The 11944-nt window shown below is 39.7% G+C and overlaps 1 protein-coding gene across 1 annotated transcript in view; it reads right to left on the bottom strand.

Annotated features, from left to right (window-relative positions):
- Positions 1–11944, bottom strand: part of LOC124268446 (polypeptide N-acetylgalactosaminyltransferase 2-like) — a 61566-nt gene that overhangs the window by 9262 nt on the left and 40360 nt on the right. Inside the window, exons 4-13 of the mRNA XM_046703406.1 lie at positions 10098–10165; positions 9620–9685; positions 9026–9147; positions 8406–8581; positions 7339–7442; positions 6796–6922; positions 5913–6005; positions 5102–5185; positions 3531–3657; positions 1088–1207 (exon numbers count right to left, since the gene is read on the bottom strand). Of these exons, the coding sequence (XP_046559362.1) occupies positions 1088–1207; positions 3531–3657; positions 5102–5185; positions 5913–6005; positions 6796–6922; positions 7339–7442; positions 8406–8581; positions 9026–9147; positions 9620–9685; positions 10098–10165 (1087 nt within the window). The remainder of the gene's footprint in view (positions 1–1087; positions 1208–3530; positions 3658–5101; positions 5186–5912; positions 6006–6795; positions 6923–7338; positions 7443–8405; positions 8582–9025; positions 9148–9619; positions 9686–10097; positions 10166–11944) is intronic.

Genomic DNA, 11944 nt, shown 5'->3' with positions numbered 1-11944 from the left:
TTGACCCAGATAGTAACATTAAGCTCTTGACCCAGATAGTAACATTAAGCTCTTGACCCAGATAGTAACATTAAGCTCTTGACCCAGATAGTAACATTAAGCTCTTGACCCAGATGGTAACGTTAAGCTCTTGACCCAGATAGTAACATTAAGCTCTTGACCCAGATAGTAACGTTAAGCTCTTGACCCAGTTAGTAACATTAAGCTCTTGACCCAGATAGTAACGTTAAGCTCTTGACCCAGATAGTAATGTTAAGCTCTTGACCAAGATAGTAACATTAAGCTCTTGACCAAGATAGTAACGATAAGCTGTTGACCCAGATAGTAACATTAAGCTCTTGACCCAGATAGTAACATTCAAGCAATATCCAAGTAATAGTAGGGATTATCACAGTTGCCAGTAAGTAACCCCAAATAGTAAGATACAAGTAATGGCTACCAAAACCATTTCAGTTGTCCTATAACCCTAGCTCAACTGTTTTAGGTAAGCATTTTTGAAACAAAACTAATGACATTACCCAGACTTATTTACGTAATTAATGACACCATGATAATTTGGTTGTATCTCGGACCTGTTCCTCTATAACATTTTGACATTTTGGCAAATCAATTAAATAATCTGGCATGTCCTTGGGTGTATGGTTACCAAACTACAACAGACAGGTAAATTACTAATGAAAAAGGGAGACAACTCATAGCTTTAGGGGAGGTGGGCATACACTAAGTAAAGTTGTCATGGTTTGTAGTGCTACCAAAATACAAGTACACCCAATTTTATCCACATAATTGGATGTAAGTATACCAGACTCAAGGTCGGTGGGGAAGTTAAAGCATTCGTTCATCATGCCGAAGACAGGGGTTCAATTCCCCTAATGGGTACAATTTGTGAGGCCCATTTCTGGAGTCCCCCAATGTGATATTGCTGAAATATTGCTAAAGGTGGTGTAAGGAATAACTCACCTGCTCACTTGGCTGAGGGTGCAGTTAATATGTGAAAGTGTGGGATAACTTGTATATCTGCACCGACAAGTAAGTCTGAATTAACCTTGTTCTTGTATGAATGCATCCAAAAGGCTGTGCTATTTACCTGTAGAATGTTGTCAGACTGGCACTGGTAGAGTTTGACAACACTCTCAGGGGCGTCGCCTGTCAGGGTTATACACAGGTCCAGGTGTTTGATGCTACCATCCTTCGTCAGTGAGAATTCCTGGAACAACACGGTAGCTTCATGAACTTACACTGGATGAATAATCTGATTGAAGCAAACACAACTAATAATATTTGTTTGTGATTGATTATATACAGTGAATATGTTCCATAGCATGTTAGTTTGAACCATGCCATACATCTTCAGTACATAAACTGTGGACAGATTCATGTCAGTTATGCTTTAACCCATTGTGTACAGTATTGTAGTATGGTTGTAACCATATTAGACAAACTAATATGCAGCCATTGTGGCTAGCTACTGGTAGTTTCTGTATTTGTGACCTTGGTGAACGTCATATGGCAGGGTAGACCTATTTTGCTGGTGTGTGTGTAAGTATACACACTATTTACAGCTGCCTTCACCAGCATTACTGCCACATCACATCCTGGCACAGAAGCCAGTGGTTGACGGCAGGAGCAACAACCAACAGCTTTGTGTATTATAGCTAATGCTTATTAACACATACTACTAGATCCCTTGGCACATAAGCTACATCATCCTTCACACCAGTTCCATAATGTTTAGTTGCACACATACAGCCATGTTTTCCAGAATGAAGCAATAGGCTACCCGTGAAGATCTGGGTTAGAATTGATCTTCAGCAACCCTTGTTCTTAGAGGCGACTAATGGAACTAGGTGGTCAGACTTGCTGACCTGATTGAGCTATTTTATTCTAATCATTGTATAGATCGATGCTCATTAAATTAATCACTGTATTGTCTGGTCCTGACTTGATTATTTACAGATAGCTACAATACTGCTGAGTGTGGCATTTAACAATAAACAAATGAAGACATAAGCACATTCTGGTAATTATTGTGCTTTGGTCATTGAAACCAAGAGAGATGAGTTCCATGCTACACTTACAATAACTCAGCAATGTCGCAATAGGTGCAAGTATTAAACATGTATGCATGAGGGTGAAAGTATATAGCGGCAGTCAGCAGAATACGACCAACATTGAGGTGGTGGTAAGTTTTCTTATGGTGAATGCATGTGTGAGCACTGTTATGTCACCATCACTAATGTCAATTCTATATCACACCAACCAGTAAAACGACGGAGCGTGGCGGGACAAGCACACCAGTGGCAGACAGGCAGAATAGTCATCTGACATACTGTATCCACTGAAAGCTTCATGTTTGTTTGTTTGTTTGTTTGTTGGCTAATGCAGCAGTCAGCAGTATTCCAGCAATATTATGGCTGCCTGTCATTAAACAAGTCTAGACCAAACAATCCAGTGATTGACATTGAGAGCACAGATTCAAGCATTTGGTGTACAATGATACACAATCGATCCATTTGGTCGCATATTACGACCAGCAAGGGTTGCTGAGGATCTATCCAGCGTGGGAATCCCGGAGAGGGGGACCGGGGATGTGAATGCATGAGACCTGTTTATAGACTGACCATCACAGGTGAGGTTCGGAATGAGGGTATGACTGAGAGGCAGGTTATGACGACACTGATGTGGATGAACGTGATGATGTATGGCTGATGGAGAGCAATGAAAGCAAGACTATGGCACTGGTTCACACAGAGCTAGTCTATGAGCAACCCTATCTGCAAGCAGCGTCACATGACACATATACGCAAAGTTTCTACACATGGTTTAACATTGTATACAGCGAGCTGCCAATAAGCATCTGTAGATAGTACTACAATTCACCTGGCAATGACAATTCTTCCAAATTCAATTATTCCCTAATATCAATAATGTGAGCCATTTTGGAAATTGGACCATGGTATTTCTACAATGAAATGAAAATCCAGAAATGATAAAATCTATTATTGGAAACAACACTGTGCATACACAAGGTTCTTCATTTCTAACATATTCAAAACCACATTCTGTCCTTGTTTGTCTGCCAGAAACAAAGCATTAATTCAATGTGACTGGCCAAGTTACAGAAACATTACAAGTAATCAAAGCTATCTGCAAGCTAGAACTACTGTACCTCCCATATCGTATCCTTACTCCTATACTTCAACACAGATTTACAAAACATCTAAAGATTTAATAACACTCTGTACATTGGACCAGGAACCAAGTGCCAAGTCAAATGGCAGCAAGTTTTGGATATTTCGCTCAAAACACAGTTTTCTTCTGTTAAAACATATTTACTGTTTGCCAATTTTCCATATTAAATCATAATTCTGCATTTTATTCTACCAAGCTATAATCTCTTGACTGTCTTCGACAGCATCATCTACTGAAAATACTGTATCAATACCACCAAGCAGAATATATGCAGCCAATCAGCTTGCAAGGAGAGCCATCTAAGCCAGCCAAGAGGACGGTCTGCAAGAAGAGTCTACCTGGTTTCCGCCAGCATTGTGACAGGGGTATATGCCGAGTGTCCCATCAGCAAAGTGTCCCATGGTATCTATGCACTGGCCGGACTGTTGCATACTGCCGAAAGCTACATCCTGGGTGTCTGGCACTCTGTGAAAGGAGGCATGCGATGCTGTCAAACCTCACAATACCACAGAGGATATCATCCAGTTTGGACACACATGGACTTCTCCCTACCATATACTGCATTCAGGGAACAATTTTCTCTTGTACGGTGGTATTTGGGATTTGATCTGAATGACTCAAACCCTACAGTTCACTGCCTAACAGAACCATGTTCACAGCTGAATTTATTATCTCCTGATACAATTCTTCAAGGTCCATAATCCAAACTATCCAAAAAAGAAATCTTCGTGGACAAAATGTACATGTCAGTTGTAACATAAAAGTTCCAATTTTGACGGAAAAAGTTGGTAATTTATATTTTTTCACTCATCATTCCTGAAAACCTATGATATCACATAGAAGTATAGAAATATTCCAAATGCAATATTTTTGATGAAACTATATAAAAACCAAGGAAGAACAGTAGCAGAGGATCACCAAAGCCCAAAGTATGTTAACTGATGGTAAATACTCCATTATAAATATCTCATAAAGCACATGTGCACCCAAACTAAAAAACAAACAAAGGTGTGTCTAATATAAGCTGACTTGTATTGAACACATGCAGGAAACTTCTTACTAATGTACAATAAAACAAAAGGTGCTGTATACATAGACTTGCAGGGTGGAGGTAACCTGGGAATACGACCATGAAGACAGGGTTCCCACAACTAGAAGAGTTCTCATTTCAGTAGTACATGTATAGAGGAAGAAAAGGTAAACTCCCCCAGCCTCCCGCACCCACCTGTCCCACTAACTCGCATATATCACAGTCAATAGCAACTATCTAGGGATTTTAAAATTGCACCCATGCCATCCCTATATTTGTCTCCATTCACTGTGAGTAAGTGAGCTACGTTTTAATGGGATAATACCACTGTTTCATTTTGTTTAATAAATCTAGTCTAGGGGAGATAATTCAATCTGTAGGTTTTATTCCACCCTATATCAAGGTAAGACAAGCCCTTCTATTCTGTGTATGCTACAAGGAACATGGGTGTATTTATACCTGAATGTAACACAATGTTATAACAGCTATTTTTGTAGTTGGGGAGGATATTAAATGTGCTTAGTTTAAAATGGCATTTTATTATTATTTCAGTTACATCACAGCTTGTCATCTGAAGTTGATGGAAGCCCTAAGTAATGTTGGTATAGACAAGAGCTGCAAGTTAAAGCCAGTGATGGAAGGAATGAGATCAGTAACCAGCCCAGTTTTGTTACAAGCAGTGAGTTAACGATGGGGAGGCTCTGCCTCCTCGTTTGTGGGGACCCAACGTTGCCACGGTTACCAAAGACGATGACTGCAATTGATGCTGGAACATCATGTGTGCCATACAACTAATTCCAAACACAGCCAGCACAACAACCATGATGAATACTCCGATGATGGGGAATGATGTGAGGGGATGTCTGGTATAGTACTTACTTCAGTTCTGGGTAGACATTCTCCAGGAACCATTTGAATGGCTTACATTGCAACTGTTCCTTCAGCGTCAAACGTTTTGAAATACTGAAACAACAAAATCATATTTAGATAAAAGATACTTATGGTATCTAAAATTCTTTTTGCTGAAAGAGAGCAACTCTAAGTGAGGAATTGAACATCTTTGATTATCCGGGGTAATTTTCAGAATCCCAAACTGGCTTGATTGTAGACTGCCTTGGTGCCCTACAGTGATGTCAGCAGTTACCTGACAGACAAATGATATTTGTGACACAAGCTGGTTAGCTGTATTGAGACACCTGTTATAGCTGTATTGAGACACCCGTTATAGCTGTATTGAGACACCCGTTATAGCTGTATTGAGACACCTGTCATAGCTGTATTGAGACACCTGTCATAGCTGTATTGAGACACCTGTTATAGCTGTATTGAGACACCTGTTATAGCTGTATTGAGACACCTGTTATAGCTGTATTGAGACACATGTTATAGCTGTATTGAGACACATGTTATAGCTGTATTGAGACACCTGTTATAGCTGTATTGAGACACCTGTCATAGCTGTATTGAGACTACTGTTATAGCTGTATTGAGACACCTGTTATAGCTGTATTGAGACACCTGTTATAACTGTTTACAAACAAAAATCTTTGAAAAGTGATTTTTGATGAACAATAGAATCTTATCATTATGTCTTTCTAAACCAAATCAACACTTATTTCAAACTCATCAGCAAGACTTTGAGATCTTCCTCAAACATCTATTTGGACCGAGAATTTGAACAATCACTTACTCTCCAAAAGGAATATTTTTTGCTGAGGGCACTGCTGCATAGTAGAACTGTTTATAGTCATCCATCCACACTTCAGCAGCTCGGCGTGTGTTCCTGGGGACAGAGTCAGGGACAAATAGAAGGTCATCATCATCATCATCATCATCATCATCATCATCATCATCATCATCATCATCATCATCATCATCATCATCATCATCATCATCATCATCATCTATGGAACAATCATAATGTCAATCTTTCAAAGTCATGTCTCATTTGTGTTTTTCCATATGGTTAAGCAACAACCAAGAAGACAGATTAAATATGGCTGAACTAGTTCTGCATTGTGCAGGATATTCCTGGTATATATTAATGTGAGATCTGTCAAAGCAGAAATACCTGAAATAGCTCTCATTGTTAATTTAATATAGCATAGCATAGTCAGTGTTGGCCATATTGACTTTGATCAAATATCATGTTAAGAAATCCAACAATACACACAGTAAAAGCATGTAAACATGACTGACAGTGGGGAAGAAAGTATAAGATAAGATTGTGCACATCAGGGTGTGCACATTAAATCTCTATACCATCATCATCATCATCATCATCATCATCATCATCATTATCATCACATCACACTTTAATGCTAAGAAATCACACACCCACACACACATAGTTAAATAATAACCAATACAACAGAAGAAATATGGCTGCCCTAGTTTATGAACATACTGCATTGTGCAAGATATTCCTGGCCATACCATTGAAAGAACTGGCAAAGCAGAAATACCAGAAATAGTTTTCTTTCTTACGTTAAAATAGCATGGCATAGCATGGCATAGCATGGCATAGCACAGTACATTCACTGGTATATGCAGTTTGAGCTCAGGACACCTACCTAGCAAATACATTTCCACTCCCCCCTGGGAAGGTGTAAGGATGTTGTTTTCTGAACACATGGCCAACTCGACTACATGGAATGATTTCTAGAGCACCATGGCACTGCCACACGCGGAATGAGATTTCTGAAATGGAAGCACACTGTCATGACATACATCTATAATTTGGCTCAATAACATGATCAGTGATGGAAATTCATAAATCCTTGTTATAACATCTTCTGTAAATTATTTGAATTTTTCTAATGTTTCAGACATGGTTGTGTTACTAAATGATCCTCAGTACCTGATTTGAAAAAGAGGGAGAGAACTTTGATTATCTCCCTTCGGACATCAAATGTTGAGAAGCATCATCTAGTCAACAGAATGGTTCAACATTTATCATTCTTCAATATTCTTAGCTAATGGCATTTTCATCTTCTTGTTGCCAACAATTGCAAATCAATGCATTAATGCATTTAGGGCATAATTCCTGTGACTCAAGAACTCTCCAACTGTCAGTCAAGTTCTGAATCCAACAAAACAGGTCTCCAAAGACGTACCAAGGTTCTCCCCACCCCATACATCCATGTCCAAGTCATATTTTCCCAGTTCCTCAAACCATGACTTGTCAATGGCAAACAGTCCCCCAGCAATCAGAGGAGTCCTGCAATAAAACACACAAAATATGACATCTTACCTACATTTCAGAATTATCAAAATGTCATAAAGAGGAAATACTACAACAGCCTGTGCCCAGTCAAGTCTGGTCCAGACAAACCAGCCCCTCTATGCATGACTGTGATCCACTCCATTTTGGTATAATGGTTTTCAAGTACCATACCTAAGCTTGTGTTTCATCAAGGTAAACGTCAGATTCATCCACTACTTTTACACTACACATCTCTCGTGATGACAACTGGATAATGCCATAGGAGCTATAGAACAAAACTCAGCCAACAACTACCTACACATACAAACTTTTCGTATTGCAATATATTGTGATATGTGTTGGCGTATTGCAATATGGATTGCAATATATTGTGAAAGTGTAACACATGGGTTGAGGTAATGAAATTACTGTTTCCTTTCTTTTGAAACAATGTCACTGGCCACTGTCAGGACTCAGATGTGATTGTACAAGACATGAATTGAATATGTTTCCAAACTGAAGACATCGCTCTAAAGTTTATAAGAAGCATCTGCAGCGCTTTTTGGTTTGTTCGGTACCGGCACTTGATGTAATTTTTTTATTCCTATGGTTGAATAGTCACACAAATGCAATTATATGACCAGTAAACATTCCCAAAACTATTAATGTATAATAATATAAAGGATATACAAATGTTATTAATATTTTTGACTACATCATGAAAATTACCGATCATGCTCACGGAAAATGCTGATCGTATCGAGTGAACCGGTTTGCGAAAAGTGTACTGCAACATATCGTATTGTTAAGTTTGAATTGCAATATATCAGTCAACCGGTATTATCGCCCACCCCTCGCCAATACCCACTTTAGCCTCCAGCTACAGAATTGAGGTATTTTAGACCTGTTCTTTCCCTGGGGCTGTTATAGTGTTGGAGAGGAGGACTGAAGGGTGTGTCAGTCTACTCCTCATGTTACCTGATGGCCGAGATAGGATTTTCCGTCCTCTTATTGCGTTCCTCTGCAGTCATATAATCCCACTTGAACACTAGGTTCCAGTCAAAGCCACCCTTCAGATCCGCCGAGGCTCCGATGTAGTCGAAGTTGTCCATGCTGATGACATCAATGATGGGGCTCACAACACGGGTACGCTCCTGAGGATGAAGTTTGGTTGTTACACTCACATAATCGTCAATACCCATGAGGTATGTGTTTCTAATCCATTTGGAATGAAATGGCCAACATAAATTTCCTGAAGTCTGGTATGCACATCAGGGACATATCTAGAATTCGTGTCTCGATGCAGGTCAGGATAAAATCAAAATGTAACATCTCAGAGCTCTTAATGTTACCATGGTTACAAAACTAGCATGCTGGTAACAAATTGTTAAATTCCATATAATGTACAGAAGTAAATAGGAAATAATTTAACCATTTGGAACCACAAACTCAGAATTTCGGGTTATGTTTTTCAAGATTGGCGTCTGGCAAAGCAGAAATAATTCCCTGACAGGATTGTTATCTCTTTAAGGGATACACACATCGAGTGAGGCATACCTGTACTGTATTATACCTGCAATAGAGACAGTTGACCTTACCTCTGCCACACGGAGCAGGAGGGGTTCCAGCCAGTAGGTGTTACACTCGCAATGACTATCCAAGAATGTCAAGATGGCACCTTTGGCTGCATCAGCACCCCGCACTCTGGACCGAATCAAACCTGAAACACCAGTAGGAAGTGAATAGTATAGGGAATCTGCTAATACCAATAAATGCAGGCAATGTATGTGAGTGAGTGAGTGAGTGAGTGAGTGGTGGAGGAGGAGGAGTGAGTGAGTGAGTGAGGAGGAGTGAGTGGAGGGGTGGGTGGGTGGGTGGGTGGGTGGGTGGGTGGAGTGAGGTGAGTGAGTGAGTGAGTGAGGAGTGAGTGAGTGAGTGAGTGAGAGCTGTCATCATCTCCATTAAGTTAAAAAATTGGTGCCATAAATGTTTCAAGAAGCATGAGAGATTTAATAAAAATGTCCAGCAATGTTTACTTTAGAAGGCCAGACAACCATATGTTCATCATTCCATTCACTGCAGTCCTAAGAAGTGCACGTCAGAAAAGGCAATGTGATAGTGATAATGATCTTCAGATGTAATAAATCAAGGTATGAGAAAATGTTACAATCATAAATATGCTTGAATTGTACCCTCTCGTTTCTTGTTATGAATGACCTTGACCTTCTGTATGACTGCCAGTTCATCACCATCAGAAGCTGCAGAAGAAATGGGGAACAATTACACATTGTACCTGTGCTGATCACGAATATCTACCCTACCCTATCCCTGTGACCATCCAATTAACACATTAATCTCACAACAGGCTGGTGTTGGGAGCCATTTTCACAATTTAGAGCAATCAGAGACTTCAATCAGTCTTAATTCAGTCTCTTGCCATGGCATCAGGTTAACAGAAATGTAAATATGCTGCATCTTAGCTTCCATATTTATGTGCTTCTTGCATAACCTTTTCTCGATCTCATCAAAATCAGAAACATTAATTGATCCAGTTTAGCAGATTTATTGCTTAATGAAACATCACTTTGTAGCATAACATCAAAATTCATGCACAATTGACATTTTCTTCACCCGAATGATCTTATTACTGTCATTCACAAACATACTTACGATCATCGCTGAAGTCATCAACCAGAATGATTTCTTCTATCAAGTGTGCAGGGCTCTTTCGGAAAACACTGAAAACATGAATAAGCTTCCATCATCCGATTCAGACGTTCAGTCTCACTTACATGTAGAGTGGTCTAATTATTGCATCGCATATCAATCACCATAGTAACCATGTTTCATGTGAATATCAGCGGCAGCTGGGGGCATCTGTCTACCCAGTAACATGCTCACACGCCATCTGGGTTGTACAGTCAGGGCACAAACACCAGAGCAGTGAGTGAGTGAGTTGGATTACCACCATGCACTTTCAGCTTTGTTACATCTCAGTCAGGTAGCTAAATGAAAACCACATCCTGGCTTACTGTATTGCCTTGGCTACTGCAGATCAAGTTTACTGTATTGACTTGGCTACTGTAGATCAAGCTTACTGTATTGCCTTGGCTACTGCAGATCAAGTTTACTGTATTGCCTTGGCTACTGCAGATCAAGTTTACTGTATTGCCTTGGCTACTGCAGATCAAGTTTACTGTATTGATGTGGCTACTGCAGATCAAGTTTACTGTATTGATGTGGCTACTGCAGATCAAGTTTAGTGTATTGCCTTGGCTACTGCAGATCAAGTTTTGTGTATTGCCTTGGCTACTGCAGATCAAGTTTACTGTATTGCCTTGGCTACTGCAGATCAAGTTTACTGTATTGCCTTGGCTACTGCAGATCAAGTTTACTGTATTGCCTCAGCTACTGTAGATCAAGTTTACTGTATTGCCTTGGCTACTGCAGATCAAGTTTACTGTATTGACTTGGCTACTGTAGATCAAGCTTACTGTATTGCCTTGGCTACTGCAGATCAAGTTTACTGTATTGCCTTGGCTACTGCAGATCAAGTTTACTGTATTGCCTTGGCTACTGCAGATCAAGTTTACTGTATTGATGTGGCTACTGCAGATCAAGTTTACTGTATTGATGTGGCTACTGCAGATCAAGTTTAGTGTATTGCCTTGGCTACTGCAGATCAAGTTTTGTGTATTGCCTTGGCTACTGCAGATCAAGTTTACTGTATTGCCTTGGCTACTGCAGATCAAGTTTACTGTATTGCCTTGGCTACTGCAGATCAAGTTTACTGTATTGCCTCAGCTACTGTAGATCAAGTTTACTGTATTGCCTTGGCTACTGCAGATCAAGTTTACTGTATTGCCTCAGCTACTGTAGATCAAGTTTACTGTATTGATGTGGCTACTGTAGATCAAGTTTACTGTATTGCCTCAGCTACTGTAGATCAAGTTTACTGTATTGACTTGGCTACTGCAGATCAAGTTTACTGTATTGCCTTGGCTACTGTAGATCAAGTTTGCTGTATTGCCTTGGCTACTGAAGATCAAGTTTACTGTATTGCCTTGGCTACTGTAGATCAAGTTTACTGTATTGCCTTGGCTACTGTAGATCAAGTTTGCTGTATTGCTTCAGCTGCTGCAGATCAAGCTTACTGTATTGCCTTGGCTACTGTAGATCAAGTTTACTGTATTGCCTTGGCTACTGCAGATCAAGTTTGCTGTATTGCCTTTGCTACTGTAGATCAAGTTTGCTGTAATGCCTTGGCTACTGCAGATCAAGTTTACTGTATTGCCTTGGCTACTGCAGATCAAGTTTACTGTATTGCCTTGGCTACTGCAGATCAAGTTTACTGTATTGCCTTGGCTACTGCAGATCAAGTTTACTGTATTGCCTTGTCTACTATTGATCAAATTTCACAATTTTAATACAAACAAAACCTTTCATAGTCATCATTTAAGCACAGATAACTTAAATTAGGTATTGAATCTCTATTATGTAATTCATGGAAAATAGTT

This window comes from Haliotis rubra, unplaced genomic scaffold (assembly GCF_003918875.1).
Source record: "Haliotis rubra isolate DU_JTF1 unplaced genomic scaffold, ASM391887v1 Scf1380, whole genome shotgun sequence".
In the NCBI taxonomy this organism is placed as follows: domain Eukaryota; kingdom Metazoa; phylum Mollusca; class Gastropoda; order Lepetellida; family Haliotidae; genus Haliotis; species Haliotis rubra.
The sequence above is the reverse complement of the archived record's forward strand: the minus strand, read 5'-3'. Positions and strand labels throughout refer to the sequence as shown.